Source organism: Schistocerca piceifrons, chromosome 2 (genome assembly GCF_021461385.2).
Source record: "Schistocerca piceifrons isolate TAMUIC-IGC-003096 chromosome 2, iqSchPice1.1, whole genome shotgun sequence".
Lineage (NCBI taxonomy): Eukaryota > Metazoa > Arthropoda > Insecta > Orthoptera > Acrididae > Schistocerca > Schistocerca piceifrons.
The window spans coordinates 495,901,578-495,928,366 of NC_060139.1; the positions used below are offsets into that span (position 1 = coordinate 495,901,578).

General features: G+C 42.1%; 2 protein-coding genes across 2 annotated transcripts in view; one reads left to right on the forward strand and one right to left on the reverse strand.

Annotated features, from left to right (window-relative positions):
- The window catches only part of LOC124775514 (tyrosine aminotransferase), a 195,081-nt gene extending 193,057 nt beyond the window's left edge, over window positions 1-2,024 (reverse strand). Inside the window, exon 1 of the mRNA XM_047250347.1 lies at window positions 1,862-2,024. Within this exon, the coding sequence (XP_047106303.1) occupies window positions 1,862-2,024 (163 nt within the window). The remainder of the gene's footprint in view (window positions 1-1,861) is intronic.
- Window positions 1-2,038, forward strand: part of LOC124777404 — a 68,831-nt gene extending 66,793 nt beyond the window's left edge. Inside the window, exon 4 of the mRNA XM_047252800.1 lies at window positions 1,704-2,038. Coding sequence (XP_047108756.1) covers window positions 1,704-1,818 — 115 coding nt within the window. The 3' untranslated portion in view covers window positions 1,819-2,038. The remainder of the gene's footprint in view (window positions 1-1,703) is intronic.
- The last annotated feature ends 24,751 nt before the right edge of the window (window positions 2,039-26,789 follow it).

Below are 26,789 nucleotides of genomic sequence, written 5' to 3' on the forward strand. Positions count from 1 at the left end.
TTTGGTTGCCTTAGACGAACGTTCATAAGCCTGCTGCGTACTATTCAGCAATACGGTATTTCACGAAGTCCAGAATCGAAGCCTCCTGACCTTCACTACCTTCAGAACATAAACGGGCAAGTCATTTCATGCCGTGTTAGAAGTGTGACAGTTATCAAAAGCATCACGGGAGAGCGACGTAATTCCGAATGTTTTCATATGATAATTGGTCCAAGAGGAAAACCGGTATATTGAAGAAAATCAAAAGTTTTCGAAGCTTTTATCTGTGATTGCGGACTTTTCTTAACATATGTGTACTTGGATAAGTCACGCAGTATACAGAGATCCAGCACGGACGAACTAGTTTATCTTCACGCCCATGAATGATCTGTGTATGCTACTCCGCAAACCGATCACTACAGACGGCGATATTTTCTGGGCACTGTGGCGTTATGTCTTTGGGGCGCGTTTGGTGGACAACTAGCAGTTGTGGAGCCAAAGAACAATTCGCTAAAAGCATATTTTTTAAGTATACCAATTTACAGATATTTCAGCTAACTTACGGAGAATAAAACTGCATAAAAACTAAGTGTCTAGATAGCGTCATGGAATTCTACAAATTTACAAAATATGATTAGCAAAGAATAATTTTCAATTCTTTCCCGACGGCTTGTCCATATGGATGCGCTTGTGGGCTGCCCGGTGGCCTGCAGAAAACATTCCACCCACAAAGAGGCGCATATTCGCAGACTGACCATACCTGGCAGCCAGCAACAAGTCCGACAGCATTCGAGATTGCACACGTAAAACTGACAACCACGGAAAATTGAATAAAGAAGATACTGCACTAAGAAAATAACAGAAAGACTAACTTTCCAGAACGGCAGCGGAAACGACTGATAGCATTTTTCCAATTTACACACTCGCACAACCTTAGCCTCCGGACCTGTGTTGACAATCCTAGTGCCAAGCGAAATACTAATAAAGGTGAGTGCACACATAGATTTTATGTCGTGTAAATTATGACGTTGACAAAGTTGTGGGAGTTCAAAAAAATGGTTCAAATGGCTCTGAGCACTATGGAACTTAACATCTGAGGTCCTCAGTCCCCTAGAACTCAGAACTACTTAAACCTAACTAACCTAAAGGCATCACACACATCAATGCCCGAAGCAGGATTCGAACCTGCGCCCGTTGCGGTCACGCGGTCCAGACTGAAGCGCCTAGAACCGCTCGGCGACACCGGCCAGCGTAATGTTGAATGCACACTTCGATTTTATGTCGCATAAATTATGACGTTATCAAAGTTGTGAGAGTTCTGTTACAGTTGTTAAGTGCATGACACATGAACATCTAAAATTTTCAGACGAATGCTTTTAATAAATATGTTTTTTTTTCTGAACTGTTATTTATTGCAAGTTATGTTAAAGCGATGTGGTTCAAATGGTTCAAATGGCTCTGAGCACTATGGGACTTAACTTCAGAGGTCATCAGTCCCTTAGAACTTAGAACTACTTAAACCTAACGAACCTAAGGACATCACACACATCCATGCCCGTGGCAGGATTCGAAACTGCGACCGTAGCGGTCGCGCGGTTCCAGACTGTAGCACCTAGAACCGCTCGACCACTCCGACCGGCAAACCGATGTGCTAAGCACTAATATAAACAAGTTATTATTTACATATTACACTTTTTTATAATTTGTTGTCATTATTGTTGCAGTCCTAGGCTCGACGGTGGCGGGGAGCTATGTTTCGAGGATGGAAGACAGGGACACTCGAACCTCGGATCGGCGCCTGGTAACTGGTACTCTTTTCTCGGAAGAACAACACTGTGACGTTGTAAGAACGCGGAACGTGGTAGGTGGCGGACTCACTCACCTATGGAGAGCGCGATGAGGTGCTTGTCGGGGTTGGGCTGTATGGCCAGCTCCTCGACGATGGTGCGCAGCGGGTTGTGCGTCCTGCGCGCCACACAGGAGGCGGGCACGCACGCCCAGTCGCCTCGCTGCGGCTGCTGCTGCTGCGGCTGCTGTGGCTCCATGGCGCGCGGGCTGTGGCGGGCGGCTCTCCCGGCGGCCGCTTATATCGCGGGCAGCCGCCTCAGCCAGCAGCGGCCGGCCCAGCCCAGCCTCGCTGCGCCGCCTCCGGGCCCCGCGACGCCGTCGCAGCCACCACTGGCGCTGCCGACCACACGCGAACTTCAGCCCTTTCCTCACAATACGGACATTTACACAGCTGGCAATTAAAAGTGAAACACCGTCCAACAATCAACGTAAAATGTACAAGAAGTGGTCTGCACGTTTGGATACGCACGTGATTAGCATTTCAGCGCAGCCGCACTAAAGAGGGCAACACGCCAAGTGCCAGAACGCGATTTCCCAGAAACTTCGCTCAGTTGAAAGAGGGGACAAATAAACGCGTAGACTCAGAACGTTTTTGGGGAAAAGACAATCACAGTTTTAGGTTTATTGCATGTGCCCTTCAGCTAGTAAACAGTTCAACCAAGGAGGTGGCACGCGTCTAGCGTCGCGGCTCACCTGATTATTATTATTTTTCTGTTTTTCATTTATCGACCCCTGACCGTAGAAGTTTAGTACACGAATGTCTTCCAGTGTATATTGAAATAATGTAGTCCTTATTCATTTATTAACTACACTACTGGCTATTAAAATTGCTACACCAAGAATAAATACAGATGATAAACGGGTATTCATTGGACAAATATATTATACTAGAACTGACATGTGATTACATTTTCACGCAGTTTGGGTGCTTAGATACTGAGAAATCAGTACCCAGAACAACCACCTCGAGCCGTAATGACGGCCTTGATACGCCTGGGCATTGAGTCAAACAGAGCTTGGATGGCGTGTACAGGTACAGCTGCCCATGCAGCTTCAACACGATACCACAGTTCATCAACAGTAGTGACTGGCGTATTGTAACGAGCCAGTTGCTCGGCCACCATTGACTAGACGTTTCCAATTGGTGAGAGATCTGGAGAATGTGCTTGCCAAGGCAACAGTCGAACATTTTCTGTATCCAGAAAGGCCCGTAGAGGACCTGCAACATGCTGCCGTGCATTATCATGCTGAAATGTAGTGTTTCGCAGGGATCGAATGAAGGGTAGAGCCACGGGTCGTAACACATCTGAAATGTAACGTCCACTGTTCAAAGTGCCGTCAGTGCGAACAATAGGTGACCGAGACGTGTAACCAATGGCACCCCATACCATCACGCCGGTTGATACGCCAGCATGGCGATGACAAATACACGCTTCCAATGTACGCTCACCGTGATGTCGCCAAACACGGATGCGACCATCATGATGCTGTAAACAGAACTTGGATTCATCCGAAAAAATGACTTTTGCCATTCGTGCACCCAGGTTCGTCGTTGAGTACACCATCGCAGGCGCTCCTGTCTGTGTTGCAGCGTCAAGGGTAACCGCAGCCATGGTCTCTGAGCTGATAGTCCATGCTGCTGCAAACGTCGTCGAACTGTTCGTGCAGATGGTTATTGTCTTGCAAACGTCCCCATCTGTTGACTCAGGGATCGAGACATGGCTGCACGATCCGTTACAGCCATGCGGATAAGATGCCTGTCATCTCGACTGCTAGTGATACGAGGCCGTTGGGATCCAGCGCGGCGTTCCGTATTACCTTCCTGAGCCCACCGATTCCATATTCTGCTAACAGTCATTGGATCTCTGCCAACGCTAGTAGCAGTGCCGCGATACGATAAACCGCAATCGCGATAGGCTACAATCCGACCTTTATCAAAGTCGGAAACGTGATGGTACGCATTTTCTCCTCCTTACACGAGGCATCACAACAACATTTCACCAGGCAACGCCGGTCAACTGCTGTTTGTGTATGAGAAATCGATTGGAAACTTCCCTCATGTCAGCACGTTGTAGGTGTCACCACCGGCGCCAACCTTGTGTGAATGCTCTGAAAAGCTAATCATTTGCATATCACAGCATCTTCTTCCTATCGGTTAAATTTCGCGTCTGCAGCACGTCATTTTCGTGGTGTAGTAATTTTAATGGCCAGTAGTGTATATGTATGATGAATGAATTGAGAAAACAAGAAACAATAAATGAATGAAAAACTATTTGAAATTGTTTTCTGTGAAATTCCTGTAGTGTATCTTGATTCATAATCCACTGCAAGCGCTAGTTTTCGGAAATGTTATCCGTTATGCGTGGTTTGGCTTGATGTTATTGGTAACGCGCGAAATCTCCAGCAGTGTTAACAACGTTTCTTTCCCGAGTGAGCGTCATGCCAAGAACGTCGCTGTGGCAAACCTGCATTCGCGTCCTATCAATGTCGTGTGGAGTGTAGAGGTTTCGAGTATTTCTAGGACCAGTATCATCCAAGGAAATAGGGAATAAACAGAACAATAAAATACAAGAACTAAAAACCGATGTAAGAATAAAACATAAGAACATGAGAATTTAAAAAGATTGTAACTTCTGAAAATACTGTACACACTAGCAGTATATAATAAATGTATGACATTAATTATGACACTCAGTTGTAATTTACAATTAATATAACGCCAGTTGCATCTCTTAATTCGATGAGAAACATTCGTGTAGTAACCTTCTACGGACATGGGTAGAAAATGAAAAAAAATAATAATAATAAAACCAGCAATCGAGTTTAGAGCACGGGACGCAAAAGTGAGACAGACAGTGACGCTAGCCACTATTCCACCATTTGGGCTGGGCGTGTCACTCACTAAAGGGCATCTACATTACATCGAAAACTTTGGCGATCGTCTTCTAAGAAACGGATAAGCCGGGACACGTTTTCGTTTATTTTGGCTTCACTTCCACTGAGAGAAGTTTCTGGGAAATCGGGTTATGGCACTTGCCGTGTTCTCCTCGTAAGTAGGGATAACACCATCTACATTCTGTATGTAAGAAGAAATTTTGCGGCACGTTTCTCATTCGCAGATAGCATTTGAATGTTGACTGTTTATGACAACATCGCAACATAATATGTTCCAGAACGCTGCGCGTAAAAATGACGTTTTTCTGGGATTCATACCTCGTGTCCTATTAGTTGTAGAAAAGTAGGTTCAAGTGTTTTGGATAGCCCTAGGGTTAGAGACCATTTGTATACCCAGCACAACAATCGCCTTACTGTAACCGTCCTACAGTACAAGGTCAAAGTTTGAATAACACACGCTACCTCTAGATTAGGCACATGGATCAAATCGCTTCATTCTTTTTGCATTATATGTGCTCTGTGGTTCACATCAAGGGACTTATGGAGGCACCCACTTAATTCATGGGCGGTTCCTGAGAAAACCCGAAAAACATGGTTTTTGGGTAACAAAACAGACACGCGCATTCCAAGAAGGCTATGCACAGCAAATAACTAAAATTCTTACGATATATTCCTAAGGTCCAGATATCGAATAACCTCGAAGATTTTCTTGGCGTCTTTATCCGTTTCCGAGATACAAAGGTTCAAAGTCACACTACTTGTACACATAAAATACGGTGTGAGGCGAAAACTTAGTTCATAAAGTGACGTATCACGAAGAAATATGCTGTAAAGTGTCTGCTTTATTATCAAAAGGGTTTTGGAAACCCAAGGTTATATTACTGCAGCACATGAAAAATTTTCCTGTACGTAAAATTCGGTCTGAGATGTAAAATTTTTTCTGCGTTATTTCAATTTCACATAAGTAAACTACCAAAATTTTATTGACCCACCAAGTTCTTTTCATGAGGGTAATATGCCCTCCTGTAGCAGGGAAAACAAGGGAACCAGCGGTAAAATGCTGCTACCGGAGCGGAAAGAAGGCAGATTACATATCAGGAGACAGAGCTCATAATGCCACGCGGTGAAATACCTCCTCTTGAAGATATTCATTCACGATACGAATACACAGTACGTATATTTGTATTAAGGATGAAGACAGCTGCGATGACCAACTAGATCGTATCATTGGCGAGACAGCAGTTGACGGCGAAATACGGCAGAGGACGATTGAAAGACTTAAGACAACTCAAACATCCATACACCGCTCGAACTACCGCATCGTGCATTCACTGTCGCTCATGTCGATAGACCACAGACCATGTCGCTGTTGGATAAACCAAATTTGAAGTATTACTGTGGAGAGGACAATAGGCTTGTCGTAGCAGAATATGCAGTGTGCACTAAAAGATTTTTGTGATCGATCAGCGAGATAAAATGGCTCTGAGCACTATGGGACTCAACTGCTGTGGTCATAAGTCCCCTAGAACTTAGAACTACTTAAACCTAACTAGCCTAAGGACATCACACACATCCATGCCCGAGGCAGGATTCGAACCTGCGACCGTAGCGGTCGTGCGGCTCCAGACTGAAGCGCCTTTAACTGCGCGGCCACTCCGGCCGGCTCAGCGAGATATAATTATGCTGCAGGAGAGGAGTCTCAAGTGGTTGTGCTGCAACATGGTGCAATCTCCATATGCAGCTTGTTGTTCTGTCTTGAATTTGACGATCGTATGCAAAAATTTCGGTCGAACATGAAAATGTGATGCATAAGAAGTCCTCAAGAGAACAGACATCAAAGTTCCTCGGGTCTTTGATGGGTTCAGATGGCTCTGAGCACTATGGGACTTAACATCTTAGGTCATCAGTCCCCTATAACTTAGAACTAATTAAACCTAACTACCCTAAGGACATCACAAACATCCATGCCCGATGCAGGATTCGAACCTGCGACCGTATCGGTCGCGCGGTTCCAGACTGAAGCGCCTAGAACCGCTCGGCCACACCGGCCGGCTCCTCGGGTCTTTAGTAGAGCCCATAATGCTGTTTTCGAAATCATGCATGTATCACTCTGAAATCACTAATTGAATAAATTATTACGGTATTAAAGATTGCACCATTGCGTAAGCGTGTGACTTTAATAATAATATGGCTTGTCTTTACCCCTAAAAAATTAGTTCCTTACGCATTAGTAGTTACTTGTCTGTTAGATGAGATCCAGACAGAATGTTTAACAGAAATTCTTATATTCTTGTAAACGCCATCCAGTTTGTTTGTGCAAACCAAGTACTATAAACGTGAGTTATGGTATTTTTTACGAGGGCATGCTGAAAAGTAATGCCTCCGAATGTTTTATGTGAAAACTCTTAAATTTTTTTAAATACAGTAAACGTTATTAACAGCCGACATCTCTATTCTTCATGTCTACGTATGTGCAGACCTCTGCCGCTAGAGGGCTCCGAATTGTAGCTTGTAACACGGCCGTGTGTAAAAGTAACTATGTCGGTGCGTGGGAAACAGCGTGCTGTAATCGAGTTTCGAGTTCGAAGAGTTCGTCCACATGAAGCACACTCTCCTACAGTATGACGATGCCAGACCGCACACGAGCGCTGCGACATCTGCAACAGTTCGACGCAATGGGTTCACTGTCAAAGATCACCCTCCTTACAGTCCCGACTTGGCGCAGTCCGATTGTCATCTGTTTCGAAAACTCAATAAACACCTTTGAGGACTCATTTTGATAGCGACGAAGGGGTGCAAGCACAGGTAACGTTGTGGCTCCGGCAACACAGCAAACATTCTACAGTGGCGGCATCAACAAAACGATCTTTCGTCGCGAGAAATGTGTTCGTCGCCAGGATGAATATGTTGACAAATAAATATGTAGACTTGAAGAACAAAGATGAAGAATGTTAACACCGTCTGTTTTATTTTAAAAACCTTAATCGCTTCACATAAAAAATTCAGAGGCATTACTTTTCAGCACGCCCTCGTATTTTCTGAAACCGTAGTCCATGATATCAGTATAACGGATATTTCAAAAAGATACTGGATAACTTGAATATATTGTAGAGAATTTCTGGAGAAATACAGCCAGCCGCTGTGGCCGAGCGGTTCTAGGCGTTTCAATCCCGAACCACGCTGCTGCTACGGTCGCAGGTTCGAATCCTGCCTCGGGCATGGATGTGTGTGATGTCCTTAGGTTAGTTAGGTTTAAGTAGTTCTAGGTCTAGGGGACTGATGACCTCAGATGTTAAGTCTCATAGTGCTTAGAGCCATTTGAACCATTTGAGAAACACATTAAGAACAAAAATCCACACCAGGAAACCTCGCCCATCGACATCACAGAACAAGGAAAACAGTATCTATCGCTTGCCAGTTCGGCACCCGAGCAGCGCTTGCCACCATCTTCGGTTAAGAATACAACGTCCTTCAGTCGAGTAACAAAGGCTACAAAACAAAATTAAAAAAGAAAACCACCTATTAAAAAAAATCTGAAGGTAAGGAAACATAAATAGAAGCTTAAAATGATATGGTCCATAAATTATTTACCGCTGTCTGCAAAACACATAAAAATCAAATTTGAAGATGTGTTCATTGTCATTCGTACTAATGCTAAACGAAAACAAGCAGAACTACAAGAGTGCCTGAAGTTCCGCAGTAAGCTTGACATCCTCGTAACTTCCACTGACACATTTATTGGAAGATGCCCTACGTAGAGAGACTGTCTTCACACGCTGCAACAACTATGGTGACAACTAGGTTTTCTCCTGGCTCCACTAGGGTTTCACAAACCGCACTCTTCAAATATCCTCGGAAAAACAGTCCGGATTAAGTCCCCAAATTTTCGATACTTCTTAGAGTTGTTGGAAAAGATATCCGGACATGGATTCCTATTTCCAATTTGCTCGTCCAAAGTGTCATACAGTTCCCTCCTTTCTCGCTGTTGATCCTTCGTTGCTTGTTTTGGTAAGTAGGATGAAAGAATGGTCGCACAAACTTATATTCATTACCGTAGAAAATATTATAAGCTAATATGTAATCACGGAGGTGCGTATGGATTATCTTTGCAGTTTGTTCAAAGAATATCCTACTAATAAATCGCATTAACTACCCAGGAAAGCAAGTATTCATCAGAAGAATGAAAACAGACTGGGACGTTTCAAGTGCCTCCAGGAAATGTGATAGGAGCGTTCTTGCCCTCAGTGCAGGTGGCTGAGCCTACGGGCAGTGTGAGCAACACATTTTGATTGCTGGCGACACAGTAGTGAACAGGGGAATCCCATATACTGTTGAGAAATTCAAAGAGATTTAAGACGAAATGCACAAACATAGGAATGAATACAAGCTTTTATTAAGTATGTGTAAATTAACACTAATCAGCCGTAGGATACAATCACTTTAATTAAATACCCAGGACTCACGCCGAGAAGTGAAATGAAGTGAGACGAAAATAGAAAAGCAGTTGTGGAGAAGGCTATTGAAATACTTAGGCTTATTGGGAGGATTCTGAGAAGTACAGCGCAGCTACGAGGAAGGCTGAGTTCAAGTATTTTATGGCAACTGTTCGTGAACACTGCTGAGGTAGGTGGGACGTTTACCAGATCGTATTTGAGGAGGAGAGTCAGAGATGTACTGCAACAGATGTACTAATCATGATGAAGGTGTTACGAAGAGACTGAGAAACTTAACACAGAGGTCTTTGAAAGAAATACCAAGTCGGTTTAAGTTTAGAGAAGCAGTTTTCGAGAAAAAATCTGCTGCCTCCTTCCACGTAGGGGCAAAGAATAAGCTAGATACTGTTTACGGCTTATGAAGAAAAAGGCCCGTCGACAATGCGTAAGACGAAGCTCTGGCTTGAGATGGACAAGGGCGGGAAAAGAAATTGGCCGTGTCATTCTAAAAGAAACCATCTCGGCATTGGTCTTAAGCTTTCCCTCTGAATACTAGTTCAGCACGTTATCTACTGCATCGCCTCCGCTGATTTTAGCGCTTTTGTGGAGAGTTCAGGTATTAGCGCCGAAGTCCTGTTTTAGATCTTCAACCTCTCCACAGTGTCTTATTGTGTGAAAGCAAGCAGTATTGTTGACACTGCTCTGTCTGTCGAACGGGAACTTTAAGCCCGGCGCTCGCATTGGTCCACCCGAGTGTAAGCGGTTACTTACAGCGTCTAGTATAACATCATTCTTCGCGTCACATTAGCGAGTGGAACGGGAGAATGAGGAACAAATAACGGTACGCAGTATCCTCCCCTAAGCATTCCGCAGATCTGTAGATTTATTCATTTATCCAAGGCCCCAGAAAACACTGAAACACGATCTAATGCTAAAATTACAATCTAATATTAATGACACAGAGAATTCCACACCTCGTGCGTCCAGCGTTTACCAGCCAGAACGTCACGGTCATTCGCTACAAACAAGTCTCCCATATCACAAAGGTTCCCAAAATATTACTCCAAATCAAAAAGTGTTCAGAGTGCTGCATGTCCCACAGTCACAAATCTCATTATCGTTGATAGCCTTCTTCTAGCATTAGTCTTGCACCTTGTCACCTCTGTTCTCAATCTGTTGAGGGTCTTCCGAGTCCAGTATTGGTGATGGTACCTGATAGGAGCATGTCTTTTGCCGTCCATAATTCTCCAGGGGACTTTGTTTTCCACAACTCACTTCGGCGGGCTCTGCTGAAGTTGGAATTGGTGCTGTTGTAAGGAAGTAACTTTTTCTGGGTTTCACTCGTGATGGATAAGCATGACTTCCAAACAATGGCTGCTTTGAATATGTTTCTTGCTTCTTCTTTTCACTCTCTGCTGCTCCCTGTTTTCTTGCATGTGGTGGTGCTACTCTCTTGAGTGGAAGGATCTTACTGACTCTAGCTGATCTTAGGCACCCCGTGACTACGCGACCTGTCCCATCGACTTGATTGGCAGGTGCAGAGTTCCTCCAGAGTGTAGGGGTGCGCGGAGAACACTGGGCTGGGCTGCGCTCCCCATGTTGTGTTTGTCAGTTTGCGGACGAGATTGTTCCTGGTGCATACCATCTGTCTGGTGTCTATACCATGTTCTTTGCAAGTTAAGGCACGATGCTGTTTTAATCTTAGGTGTCAGGGGTGAACACGAATTTTCCGTCCTTTCTTCTTGCCTACATATTGCATAGATGGAATGTACATGTATTAATTTCTTTCGGACTGCTTTTCAAATGGTTGTGATCATAGTAGATAGCAAGTTCTTCGAGAACAGATGTTAGCTTGTATTCTGATTCTTCCGATGTCTTTCGTTGGGCAGCGACAGCTTGTCATCTGCATAGATGAAGGCTCCGCTTCCAGTGGTGAGTGGCTGATCATCAGTATACATGTTGTTAATATCGTCGCAGCAGACTCCCTTAGCACAGGCCATTTTTCTGCATTCTCCATCGACTCTTTTTGTCATTTAGAGCGACAAAAAACCGTCTGTTCTGCGACAGACTCTGAATACACTGGTCAGTCGGTAGTCCTTAGTTGTTGAATACACCTTCTTCATTACTTTTTTTTATAATTCTTGGCCACACAAGCAGCAGTAAGATCGATAAAGGAAACTACTCCAATCTGTATTCTTTAATACCCTTCCTCGACGTGATGGGTTAAATTAACTAAACGTAGATGTAATATGGCTGTAAGATAGGAACTTGGCTGCGTCAGAAGCAGAAGTATTAATTAATTATTTGTATTTTTCTGTTACCAGTCTCATTTATTTATTTTTCGTTTAATTTGACACATGCTTTTCGAACATGTTTTGTTCATCATCAAGCGTTTGTGCATTCTGATGTTACTTAAAGATAAAATGTTTTAGTCTAAAATAACCTAGAATTGGTTTGTTCTGCGAAGGCAGTGAGTGGCCAGAAAAGGATATCCATTGCTGTCTTCCGCTGATGTGAAGCTGTGCCTCGTTGTTGTGGTTGATACCATTGCGGTTTTGGCTTCATATGATTCCAAAACTTAGCCAGTATGGCTACAATTACGGCAGAAGAGCCCTCTAAAAGACTTTTTGTTGTCATATTTTGCTATACGTGGATTCCTGCAGCAACAAATGACTGTCTATCGGGTCTACATTTTTGAATGCCACGCTCTGTTTAAAGTCTTTCGCTCTTGTTCACCTCTGATTTCTCGTTTGTGTTCTGTAACGCTCTCGACCACTGAAGCTGGGAGTACAGACAGAAGCAGCTTCCCGCAGGAGTCCCCTAGAGGGCCTCAGTTACCTTACTGCTGCGGCTGCCAACTACTCTGGCAACACCGCCAAAGCCGGTTCTCCTCTCAAAATCAAAATAATACTCGCTGTCTCAGTGTCGCAATATATCACTTGTGTTTTTTAATACAGATGACGCTCTGTTCTAAGGGATGGGTGCGAATACTGTTAGTGGAAGAAAGCATTTTATTACCAGTGTTTCACCAGTTGGAGATGACAGCGTAAATTTTCCGAACACCAGACTTTGCGTCGAAGCCCTGTGGTAAATCCCAAATGTTTCCGAAGTGTGTGCGAGGGCATGCGATATTGTTGAAGCCCATCTGCCCGTCGGATGGGAACGTTAAGCTCGGCGCGCCAGTTGGATCTACTCGCGAGTAACAGGCCAAGTGCCGGCATCGGAACCAGCACCTTTCTTTTCCTCTTGCATTATCCTCATCACGACAAACAAGGCGTGCTAGGCTCTACACAAATCCTCCACAGTCATCGATTACATTCGGTTACGCCGCGTGACACTCATGCAGTCTAAACAGTGCATCGTAGCAAGCTATGAGATCTACGGGAAGTAGGCGAAGCAGTCCCAAACGTTCGTTTGTAGAGCTGACAGTTGTCATACAACGTAAAACAGTAGTATACATCGTAAAATAATAGGTGTAGCGCGTACAAGGTGAATGACGCTTTTGAGTCACAAATACTCGAAGATTGCTGGACTCGGTCATTTTTATGCACGCTTTGATGTAATTATTGAACGAATTATTTTTCTCAGTTGCATGATTTTGTGTTTCTTGGGCAGAAATTAAATGCCTAAAGTACTCTGTAACTTTTCTGACTTTCGTTCTTAAAATGTCAACACATACAATTATACGATTGGCTCAGTTGTAAGTCGCATCCAATACATTTGGCAATATAGCAGTAAAAAATTATTCCCTCTTGTAATGTCATAAAATCCGATAAAAAAGTCTGTGTCGAGACTATTTTTGGAACTCTTCTCTTCACCGAATATTGCTTAGAATGACTTATACATTCAGTTGTGCCGTTAATGTACACTTTTTGCTTTAGCTCAGAATGTACACTGCTGACCATTAAAATTGCAACACCAAGAATTATAGAAAATTTTACATACTTTGCGTAGTCTAGTAAGAAGATTATATGATTAAATTTGGAGGGGATGTGGGGATATACAGGGTGCGAAATATACGAGGAGCGTTCAATAAGTAATGCAACACATCCTTTTTTTATGAAAGTAGGTTGATGTTATTCAGGGCTCCAATACATCATATTATTCCCCACTCTGTTGACTACAAAACCCTATTTTACAACATAATCTCCGTTCAAGGAGACGGCCTCACGCCACCTTACTGGGACGGACTGTACGCCCGCGCAATACAGCTCTACTGCTCGACGTTGAAACCAACGTTTTGCTGCATCAATAACATCCCCGTCATCCACGTACTGGTTACCGATTTATGGAAGTCGGAAGACGCGAGATCCGAGCTGTAGGGCGGATGGGAAAGAACAATCCGATTAAGTTTTGTGAGCACCCCTCGGGAGAGCAGACTTGTGTGAAGCCTTGAGTTGTCATGGAGAAGGAGAAGTTCGTTTGCGTTTTTGTGGCGAGGAACACATTGCATGAGTTGCAGTTGTGAGCGGCCTGCCGGTACAAGGGAGATAAGACAGTTTTACGCGACCTTTTCGCGATGATGAAAGATGCTTCGCCCAACGACTCACAGTGCTTTTGTTCACTGCCAGGACTCCGTAGACATTCTGCAAGTGCCTATGAATATCTGCGATACTTTGGTTTTCCGCCCAAAGAAACTCGATGACAGCTCACTGCTTGGAACGCGCCTCCGTCACAGAGGCCATTTTGAAGGCTACGGATAGCGTCGTAACCAACCGGAACTTCATGAATCTGTAGGGTTTGAAGCAGGTGTATTCTACGATGTCCTTCAACAAATTCCGCGTTTTTACAGCAGGAAATTTGTGGACAAAAAATGTGTTGCCGTACTTATTGAAGGTCCCTCGTAGAACACGGAGCTACCAGCTCTGGCAGCAACAGTGGGCCTCACGCAGCTGGGCATGGATTCGAGGAGCTTGAATGCCAAGTATGACTGCTCTATTCCGTGCTGCTCCAATTATAGATCAGAGTTCAACAAACATAATTGCTGTCGAGTGGTGGCTTCTCACTTTCTCAGAAACCCATCGCCACATGTTTTCAGTGGGTCAGAGAACTGGAGAATTTCATGGCCAGCACAACAGTGGAGCACCCTCCAGCCCCTCAACTGAGACAGGTAAGGATAGCATGGACATGTTGTGTCGCGTTGTCTTGTTGAAAAATGGTGTCGTGGACTCCTTGAAGATACGGCACAGCCACTGACTGACCTTAAAACTTTAGACATGTAACAGCTGTTATCAAAATTATCGGCTATGCGAATCAGAGGCGATGTTGTTTACACTGTGGCACCCTATGACATCACATCAAAATGGTTCAAATGGCTCTTTGCACTACGGGACTTAACTTCTGAGGTCATCAGTCCCCTAGAACTTAGAACTACGTAAACCTAACTAACCTAAGGACATTACACACATCCATGCCCGAGGTAGGATTCGAACCTGCGACCGTAGCGGTCGCGCGGTTCCAGACTGTAGCGCCCACAACCGCTCGGCCAACCCGGCTGGCGACATCACATCAAGCGCTGGGCCAGTATGACAATGAAACAAGCAATATGGCAACATTTGTTCTCCTCGGAGCCATCACACAAGAATACGTCATCGTGATGTCGTACGCAGCAACAGGATTCAGTTGAAAAGACGAGTTGGCGCCACTCCTGTGTCCGGTGTTGTTGTTGGCCGCACCACAGTCGACGCGCATTTTTTGCTGCCGCATCAAGGGAAGCCTCAAGAATGATCGCCGTGCAGATAATGCTCGATCTCCAGACGTCGTCGCACTGTCAGTGTGGTACTTCTCTTGCTGTAAGAAAGCCCATCAAGCCTGATTCAAGAAGCGTGATGTGATGTGGCAGTACAATACTGCACGGCCAAGCGATCAAAGTAACTAACCTCTCCAGCACTAGCTATATGGGCCCGTTGAGATGCAGCCTGGCGTTGAACAGGGTCTTCTTGAACCCAGTGATTCCATATTCAAGCAAGTATACAACAATATTCCAGGGCGATGAACTGCAGTCCCAACGGGCCACGATCCTGCTGCTGTCGGTTTCTGACACGTGAGGCATACGTTAGAGAAGGCGTAATACGATCTTCGCACAAACAACCAACATTCAAATACGAATTCTGAATGGGAAATCCGCTGTCTTCCTCTTTCCTTACGTACTGAATGTATGTGACATTACTTCTATGGACTTAGAGCAATTGTGTTGAAATCCTAATCATTTGCATATTCAAGGATGTGTGAGCAGTATACTTCATGCCAGTTTGGCGTTTGTTGCATGACTTCACGGTGTTGCAGTTTTAATGTCCCGCAGTTTTAAGGTCCATCTAAATGATGATACGTCATCTTGAGAATCGAATACGAGTGCTATGTAATACCCGAAAATTTTCCACAATGAAAGAAAAGTAGTGGTTACACAGGTAAGTTATCCATTATGTAGCAGTGGTAAAATAGGTACACATACGCTATAGGTAAATGAAAATAATATCTTGAAGGAATGGTTCCCCATGAACTGCAGATTGCATACGATCGCAATCACGACATCATACGTCTACAGACAGATTCCAAGGACAATTTTTCAACGACTTGTATAGCATGGTCTAACTCAGCTGTCGTATGGTCTTGCACATAGGCACCCATAGAATCGTCGGGCTTAATCCTGGAAAATAAGTTCTGTATTTCTCCAATCCGCTCTCGCAATTGGTCGCGGGATTTTGTCAGTAATGCAGACAGCCTCCCATCATGTTCCACACTTGTCCCATAAGCACAAGTCTGATGATCGTGGTGACCAGCTGTGTTGTTTTATGCCTTGGAGTATGCGTTGGGTAACGGTAGAAGACTGAACAGGGGTACCGTCGTACTAGAGGAAGGAATGTCCCTGACGCTGCAAGAAAGCAACAGAATTGAATCGATGTTGCTCCGGATGTATCCGGCTCGTTTTAATGTTCCACAACAAACATCATAGGTTTCTGGTGTATGATCACTACAGGCTGTTGCTTCCCACACCGAAATCGGTCCTCATTGTGGCCGCCTGCTGCTCTCCGGTTGTAGGAGCACTCGTTCTCTTCGCCGCTTTCCAACGACCATGCTGACGTCGAAGCAGAATCTGCTACAATTTATGAACAGAGCTTCACGTCTTTCATGCCTCCAGTTTAGTCTTCCACCACAGCATACGTGGTGAGCTATGCTGAAATGAAGCCGGCCGTGGTGGCCGAGCGGTCCTGGGCGCTTCAGTCCCGAACCGCGCGACCGATACGGTCGCAGGTTCGAATCCTGCCTCGGGCATGGATGTGTGTGATGTCCTTAGGTTAGTTAGGTTTAAGTAGTTCTATGTTCTAGGGGACTGATGACCTCAGAAGTTAAGTCTCATAGTGATCAGAGCCATTTGAACCATTTTTTGAATGGAGGACACTTGATCGAAGCCCAAGTTCCAGCTTACGGTTGAAAGGTGGCTACACTGAGCCACAGCGCCAGAGATTGCGCCAAAGAGTATTATTCAGCCGCCTCCACTGGCAGTGCTTGGGGAGAACTCGTAGTAGTAGTGCTTGTTGAGATGTGCTAGTGAAAAGTGCTTGCTGAGATGTGGTAGTGAAGAGTGCTTGTCGAGAGGTCGTGGTGGAGAGTTCTTGTTGAGATGTGGTAGTAGAGAGTCGGTGTGGAGATATATTGTAATGATTAGAGTGATTTTCGTCAATATATGAAGGTAAAAGAAAAAAAATTTTCCTTTTCTTTTTATTATCTCAATGTCTTAAATAATGCAGCATTACAGGTTCAGTCAACAAAGCATCTGGCTTGTGTTCTTGTATTAGAGTGTAATTTTGCTTTCCTTACGCAATTATAGTATTTCTATTTTTTAATTACTTCAGTATAAATGATATTTAAAATTTCTTGTCTTAGTGAAGAAGAACCGTGCCAGATGTGTACATTGAATCACACTTCCACACACAGAACAGCTACACTTGTGCTTTGTTGGCTTCATAGGTTTTATAGTTGCTGGGGACTTAATTAATTAATTGTGTTAACGAAAATTTTCTTTCATTCTTTGTTGTTATTCTATGCAGTCAGATTGCGTACAAATACTAGTCAGGGCAAACCGTTTACGAGACATAGCGTAATCGGACATACAGCTACAAAAAATTTAAAAAGTATTTTCAAACATAATAATTAAGCCCCCATGCACGTGGCGGCCCTGCCAGGATCGTCCCTTGGAATTCTTCTGATTGTAAAAATAGTAGACAGTAGTATTGTTGTAGTAATTTGTAGTTTAGTAATTGTAGTCTATTTTGCATGTGTAGATTTGGTGGTTGTCATTCTTCTAATGGTATTTTTTTTCAGAATTTAATTTGTTGTCTTGTATATGCGTTTGACAATTTAGTGCAAATATTTCAATTGTTCGTTAATCGTGTTTGAGGGAAACATTTCGTGTGAATGGTATTGTTGGAGATAAGGAGGCATTGTGTGTAATTTTAGTACAGTGACGAGTTTTGTATGTTTTGTAAATGATTACGCGATCGATGAAAAAGGCAAAAATGATGAATAGTGAGAATGACGAAATTGTTAACATGGCGAACTCGCCAACAGAGGAAAACAGTATGATGGATAATGAAGTGGAAAACAATGTAATAAGTCGGGAAGATAGTCCGGAACCATTTCAAAATTTTTCTCAATCAGAAAATTCACAGAATACGAGATTAACGATAGAAGATTCTGGAATAGTATCAAACACAGATAGATTTACAGCTATGACGAAGGAAACTAGTTTTGCGGGAAATGTTAGGGGCGAAAAGAATTTTGCACCATTTAATATGGAGCAGTTGATGAGTGCAATATTAAATTTGGGATCACAGTTACAATCTGAATTAAAAACAGATAGGGGAACAATGGAGCAGTTTCGATCTGAATTTAAAACAGAGATGGGAACTTTACGATCTGAATTAAAAACTGATATGGGAACAATGGAAACACGGTTGGACTCACAAATAGGAACAATCAGAACTGAGATGGGAACACTGGAAACACGGTTAGACTCACGAATAGGGACATGTTTCAAAAATATGAAAGATGAATTAAAGAAAGAAATCAGAGAAGAAGCACAACCGATTTTGAATTATAATAATAATAGATTAGTTGCAGTAGAAATCAGACAAAAGGAACAGGATAGAGGTCAGGAGGAAAGAGATAGCGTGATAGTACAGAAATTTTCAGAGTTAAATTTACAACGTGCAAAAGATAAGGAAGAAATATTTGAGAGAATCGAGGAATCCGTACCAAATGACAGATTAAATAACCTAACACAACAGTATGAACAGTTAACTACTAAATGTGTTAATACTGAAACGCGAGTCGCGACACTTACGGAAGACGTAAGTAAACAGAAAGAACAAATAGGTGATTTATCGGAAAGAGTTGAGGAGATTTCAGACAAATTGACAAATCTTAGTTTAAATGGGGACAGAGATTCAGATGATACAGCACCATTGCCATCTGCAGAAACCGAAGAATACCAGAACATAAATAAACATGTTGAAAATCAGGGAAAATTTAATGAACGCGTTAAAAGGGAAGTTGAGGTATTACGAAAGCAAGTCAATCAAATTGAAGGCGAAATCGTAGGAAAAGACAGCAAAAGAAATTTGGAATCACAGATAGCAGAGGGGTTTGAAGAAAATAATTTGTTTCATTTACGGGATGCAACAAGAGAGCGCCAGGCGCGCGAACATGACAATAATCGACATTGGGACTGGGACAGACGCGGTAGGTCTTTGTCGCCACGAGGCGAAAACTTTGACTATAAACACTTTTTGACTGTTCGGAAATTTAAGATCTTCCGCAATTCTAAGAATGACATATATCCATCTTCATGGTTAGATCAATTTATGTACGCACTTCCGCCAAATTTGCCACTAAGACACAAACTGGAAATTATGTGCGGCTATTAAAGTCCTCAGGGGATTCACTACACTAAGTGAATATGTGCCGTAGCGTGCATAGGGCCCCGAGCTGTAGTGGTGCTATTTCCCTTTTAGTTTTCTGTACCGCTGCCTACTCTTTTACTATTCTTTGCATCTGTCAAAACAACTCTTCGATTATCAATCTATCTAGAGAGTATGTAAATATTAACCGGATATGACGATTTTACCCAAAAGAGATTTCGAAAATTACTGTTTGGACTTACTGTACCTTCAGCAGCATTCATTCCTAGCTTAAATGAAATTTTACCTGTTTATCTTCGTGACAATATTACTTCATATGTTGACGATATTCTTATTGCTGAGCGTTCTTGGAGTGAGCACAACAAAATTTTGGATTCATTATTACGTATTTTTGCAAGAGTTGGCATTACAGTGAACTTAGAAAAATCTGAATTTGGTCGTTCTCAGGTGAAATTTCTCGGTCACACTATTTCTACAGAAAGTATTCTTCCTGATCCAGAGAAACTAGATGCTATTCAGTTCGCAATGACATTCTTTTTAAACGAAAATCGGTCGACAACTCTGTCTGGTTAGTTTGTATTCCTGATGAGTGGGTTAATAAGCTGATTTGGTATACGCATTTCAGTTATGCACACTTTGGTCCCAGAAAATGCTTTCATAAATTACGGGAAAATTGCTACTTCAGTATTATGGAAAAATGTATTCGATCTGTTCTGGCCAAATGCAAATTATGTCAAAAGGCTAAGCCGCCAACAATTTCTCACAGAGCACCGTTGTTTCCTATCATTCCAGCGAAATTAAAGGACATGGCTGCAGTTGATTTGTTCGGTCCAGTGGTTTGATCTACTAATGGTTTTGCGTACATTTTCGTAGCAGTGGAACTGACATCAAAATATGTGTGTCTTACACCTTTACGCAAAGCAACAGCTCGTTCAGCATCTAACGTTTTCATCAAACATTTTCTTAAAGAAGTTGGTCATGTTGATAAGGTTACATCAGATAATGGATCACAGTTTCGTTCTAAAATTTGGCTTCGTACTCTACGGCGTCGTAAGATTAAACCAATTTTCATTTCACTTTTTCACCCTCAATCTAACGCTTCAGAGAGATGGATGAAGGAAATCAATAAATTGTGTCGACTTTATTGTCATCAGAATCACAGAACGTGGGATCAGTATCTTCATATTTTTCAAAACATTCTGAATGAACTTCCTAATGATTCAACTTCTTTACCGCCAATACTGATATTAAAAAACAAAGCACCGACAAATCGCATTTCTGAAATCGTTCCTTTTCCGCCTTCACGGAAACTGCGGCATTCTGAAGTTGTCAACCTGGCCCTACAAAATACTGCGTCTGCGGCTGCTAGAAGAGAGAAATCAGCTAAGCGTCCTGGTCGTTTAAAAACTTTTTCAGTTGGCCAAAAGGTATTAATTAAGTCTCATCGTTTGTCTCACAAAGGAAAAGGCTTGTGTCGCAAATTTTTTCTGCTTTATAACGGTCCATATAGAATTCGCAAAATTATTCATGATAACACTGTTGAAGTAGAAACTCTTAAATCACGACGCCCTAAGGGAATACATCATATATCAAACGTTAAAATTTTTGTGGAATGACATACTTGTGAGAAACTAACAGCTACATGTAAACACGCAGAGAGTACAAGGATACCGCCCTGTGTTTTGGCGGCGGTATATACTCTAAGCAACAGTCAAGTCTGCGCGCCGCACAAGGCAGTCGTTGACCGCAAACAATTACTTCTTACGTCACGCACCTACAGCTGATCGAGCGCTCAGTGCGAATGCACTGGCAGCCGTAAACAAATACACAGTTTAATTTCTCTGATTAAATTCAGTATGAAGCTATAGTGACTTGATGAATTATGTTATTAACGTTCAGTATCTTTCAGGATACGGTTGTATAAAATATTTAAGAACTTCAGGTAAATTCTGTGTGTCTCCGACGTTAAGAGGACTAGCTATCGAGAAATTTTCAGGAAGAATGTCATTTCGAAGAAGAAAGTAATAAACTAAAAAGGGTAACTATTAATTGAGTTTATTTTTTCAGGTAACATATTTCCACTTAGGTACGTACTTTAGACGTAATTTGCTGCTCGCAATTACGTGATTCATACTTTCTGCTAATTTCATGTTCTATGAATTTACTTGTGAAGCGACGTGCTTGCGTACATTTGCTGATTTTTGTCAATGTTTTATTAATGAACAGGGTTCTTATTTGTATATATTATGCATCGCTTGGCTGCACTGCTTTTTCACTGATGTCATATTTTTCTATTATGTGCCTGCTGTGCTTATTTATTTAAATTATAATTGTAACCTGATTAATTGTGCTGACTGTGATTATGTATGTAAGTTATACTTTGTGATTTATCTGCTTGCGCCTTCATGTTTACTTATTAAGATTACATATGAACATTTATTTGCTTATGCTGATATGATGCTAATGACCTGTTTATTATGTTAGATAACATATTTGCTGCCTTGCTTATGGATTGCATATTTACATATTTCTGTTTTGTTGTCATAATTACTCTTTAATTTGGTATATAGAAATGCTGATATACTGTGTACAAACATAGAGTTTAGGTCACACTATTGTATTAATTGTAGATTGTTCGCTTGGCAGAGCCTCGTTGTAAGAATTGTGCTGCATCCACTTGTTGACATTCTGTTCTCTACTGCTATATTTACTAGCTATTGCATGTTTTGCTTACGCTCAGTGCCTTATATTTTAAAATAAGAAAATGAACTGCTATAATTCGACGAACGACATTAATACAAGAAACTTCATAGAAGTCACATGAGCTGGAGGTTTTATGGAATCTGTATAAATGTATGCTAATAGGAAGGAAGCTAACGACATGACATACCAAAACTAGGTTTAGACCATTGACAGTTATTACACTGCATTTTTCGTGAGCAATTGAAATAGGAAGTGACACTTGACACAAGAAATACTCCACATGTTTGCTTCTGTTTGCCATAATTCTTGAAGTGGTGTACACACTGTGAAATATTATTATCATTCACACTCCGTAATCGTACTTAATTACTGAGAGTTATTCGAACTAAGTCTGTTAGAGGTCATGTATGCATTTCTTTTGTTTATAATTCATAATGAGTAGAAGATTTGGGTCAGATGGATTACACAGAGGTTGTGTGTTGACAGTGTGTCTTCGGATTGTATGGGATGATGAGGTTTGCATTAGGATTTTATCTGTACTTGTTCGAGGAGACTGACTAGAGGAAAGAGTTGTTATGGAAGTGAAATGATATTGGTGCTAAGGTTTATATGTATCGACGTATTGAAGAGGTATTATTGAGGTATTGAGATTATGTGAAGAGGTATTATTGAGGTATTGAGATTGTGTGAAGCTGATGATTATTGGAGTTTTGGTGGACAAGAGGTAAGGTAAATGATATTGATGATAAGATTTATATGTATCGACGTAAGAGGTATTATTGAAGTATTGAGATTATGTGATGCTGATGATTATTGGAGTTTTGGTGTATAAGAGGTAAAGTAAGTGAGGTGCATATTTTTTTTGTGGATCTATATGGAACAAGGAGGATGAAGATAGCAGACTAGAACACTCAATTAGAAGGAAGATAGTCTACACACACACTTTGTTAAATCACTAAGCAGTATATACTTTTTTTTGGAGAGAGGAAGTATTTGCATATCTTGGCTCACTGACAGTTGTTCAGCAACCGTACATTTTGATCTGGCTTGGCAAACATTGGTCTTGACATGATGACTATGACGTTGACTTAACTATTATTGACTGTTATACATTGCTGCCACTACTACTTGATACACATGATGAACATCAAATTTTGACAGAATTGCATTTACACAGTTAACACTATTCAATTACACAGTAGTACTTAATGTGGATGAAAGATGAGTGAGTGTGTTTTGTGTGTTTTCCTTTCCTAATCCTACCCACCTATCTCCTAAATATTATTTTATTTGTTTGTAGTGGCTTGCACTGACACCCATAAATATTATAGGTTTACTGATATTTGAGTATTTGTAATAGTTAATGTGACAATTATCTGATATCATTTGTGTGTTTATTAGAATTTGTATGTTTAGTGTAAAAGCATTTGTATGTGCATTCAAACTATTGTTCATGCCTGAACTGTCTGATTAGTGATGGTGAATATTATGGACTGTTACCTGCACTTCTTCAACATAATGGGTGCCACTTAGAAACGTTTAATTTCTGCTGATGAACTGTGTGATTAGTGATAGTAAATATTATGGACTGTTACTTGTACTTTTTCTACATGTTTGGTGCCACTAGGACATGTTTAATTTCTGCTTATAAACTCTGATGAACAGTGTGATTAGTGATAGTGAATATTATGGACTGCTGTCTGGTCCTGCTCATCATTGCTAGGTGCCACTGATGGACTGCTTCTACTGAAATAATGTCACTTGTTGGTGTCTGCACCTGTTCAACAATGCTGGGTGCCACTAATGGAACTGCTTCTGCTGAGAAATGTGACCTGTTGCTGTGTGCACCTGTTCAACATTGCTGGGTGCCACTGATGGACTGCTTCTACTGAAATGATGTCACTTGTTGGTGTCTGCACCTGTTCAACATTGCTGGGTGCCACTGATGGACTGCTTCTATTGAAATGATGTCACTTGTTGGTGTCTGCACCTGTTCAACAATGCTGGGTGCCACTGATGGACTGCTTCTACTGAAAAGATGTCACCTGTTGGTGTCTGTACTTGCTCAACATTGCTGAGTGCCACTAATGGAACTGCTTCTGCTGAATGATGTCACTTGTTGGTGTCTGCACCTGTTGACCATTGCTGGGTGCTACTGCTGGAACTAATCATTGAAAGCATTTTATGTGAACATTTGTATAAACTGATTTTTTGTGTATTGTGTAAACTATTATGTAAAGTCACATGTATGAAAAGATGTTGTATTGCTTACTGTATTTCATATATTAGGTTATTGAAAGGTCAGTGCAAAGCCAAACTTTTAACTAATTATGTGATATTTAGGTATTAATATTATCTTTTATTTTTGTCTGTATTTTTGTGGACGAATTTGGTGGTATTTTCACCACCAATGCTGGCAAAAATACCATCAAATTGTGGCCCGTGGAGGAGGGGCATATGAAAGGTGGCTACACTGAGCCACAGTGCCAGAGATTGCGCCAAAGAGTATTATTCAGCCGCCTCCACTGGCAGTGCTTCGGGAGAACTCGTAGTAGTAGTGCTTGTTGAGATGTGCTAGTGAAAAGTGCTTGCTGAGATGTGGTAGTGAAGAGTGCTTGTCGAGAGGTCGTGGTGGAGAGTTCTTGTTGAGATGTGGTAGTAGAGAGTCGGTGTGGAGATATATTGTAATGATTAGAGTGATTTTCGTCAATATATGAAGGTAAAAGAAAAAAAATTTTTCCTTTTCTTTTTATTATCTCAGTGTCTTAAATAATGCAGCATTACAGGTTCAGTCAATAAAGCATCTGGCATGTGTTCTTGTATTAGAGTGTAATTCTGCTTTCCTTACGCAATTATAGTATTTCTATTTTTTAATTACTTCAGTATAAATGATATTTAAAATTTCTTGTCTTAGTGAAGAAGAACCGTGCCAGATGTGTACGTTGAATCACACTTCCACACACAGAACAGCTACACTTGTGCTTTGTTGGCTTCGTAGGTTTTATAGTTGCTGGGGACTTAATTAATTAATTGTGTTAACGAAAATTTTCTTTCATTCTTTGTTGTTATTCTATGCAGTCAGATTGCGTACAAATACTAGTCAGGGCCAACCATTTACGAAACAGCGTAATCGGACTCACAGCTACCAAAAATATTTGCATTTTATTTAATTAAGCTCTCATGCACGGTTCCTGATGGTCCTAAACGAAACTCCCGATTGATCATATGTTCAAATTAGTGATTCCGTAGTTATGCAGTATGCAACAGCTGTTCGTCGCCATGAATCTGTGTGTGGTTGCCACACGGAACCAGAGTGATGTGCATATGTACCTTCTTTTGGCCATCGGCACCAGTACTAAAGCACAATTCACGTTCAGCGTGCTCGGCAGTTGTAGTCAACCTTTTAGATATCCGTAAATTTGATTTTGCCGAAATGCTCGTCAACTCCTTTCTCGCGTGTCTGTAACATTTTTAGAAAGAATATGAGGGACAGTCAAATCAAAACCGAACACCTACCACGGAATGGTCCCATTCATACGTAATCAGCAGGCGCGTTAAGTCATTTATTCTACTGGGAGATGTGACCATCAATTCCTGTTTCGTAGAAGCGGTCAGCCGCTGATGGATCCACAGCCGCACCTACTCTTGCACGTCTTCATCCGACTGAGACCGACGTCCACACATGTCTTTCTTCAGTTCGCCAAAGACGTGAAAATCACACGGTGAAAGATCCGACCTGAACGAAGGATTTTGCGAATTTCCCACTAAATCACTGAAGCGTAGGCTTCACCCAATTGACAGTGTGTGAGGGGGAGGGGGGGGGGGGCGTTATCTTGCAAAAGGATGATTGTCTCTGACAGCGTTCCGACAGACCGACGACTAGCGGCAAAGCCAGCAGTGGAAACATCCCATATCTACCCCGCCAAAGAAATGCAAAGCTGTTCACACAAGTTCCAGTAATATCGTGATGAGCTTCTTCTTCAACTGCAGGGGCCCTCTGCTCGTAGAGTTCTTCAAGGGTGCGCTAAGCAGACACTTTGCAGAAAATGCGTCGCGCAGTAAAGTCAAAACTCTCAGGAGTGCTGTCGGACAGAATCATCCTGTTGCGAGATGATGCTCGCCCCCACAATGCCATTCGGGCGACGGCTGTGCTTCAGTGACTTAGTTGGGAAGCGCTGCAGAATCCTCCGTATAGCCAGAATCATTCAGTGTGTGATTTTCACATCTTTGGCGACCTGAAGAAAGACATGTGTCGACGTCGCTATCAGTCGGCGAGGAAGGGCAAGAGTGAGTGCGGTTGTGGATCCGTCAGTGGCCGACCAGTTTCTCCGAAATAGGAACTGATCGTATCGTTTCTCAGTGGGATACATATCTTAACACGAGTGGTGATTACTTTTGAATGGAATCATTCCATGGTCTTAACTGTGGCGGGTGTTCGGTTTTCATGTGACTGACCCTGACATCATAATGTTCGAAAGAAAAGACCACTTCCTCTGCAGGCTATGCATTTTGGTATCCAATACGTGGTTCCTATTCCATACAAAGCATTGTGATTTAAATATGTACAGATTTCAATGAATATCCAATGTAGGTACAATATTTCTGCGCCATGCCTCACATTTCATATTGTACTGTGTGCAGTATGCGATATAAGAATATTAATTCTCCTAGATTGATATCCAAGTAGTGACGATAAAATGGTAAAGGTTATCATTAGAGGTTGGATTATATGCATTTGCATGTTGCACAAGCATTTGCATATGTGGCTCCTTTTCACCGGTTATTGCTTATTTTAACTAAAAACTAGTGACGATGCGTATTATCGCTCTGTGTTGACAATATTTTTAAAATTTAGACAGACGATCTATAGCTCCATCTATTTTTGATGTCTCGTAGACTGACCGCGACCTTGAACTGCATGCAGTCGCTAAACGAGAGGCCACTGCCTAACGAAACATTACAGAAGAGGAACAGGAACAGGCAGACAGTCAACGCTCCTGCGCTAGCGCCC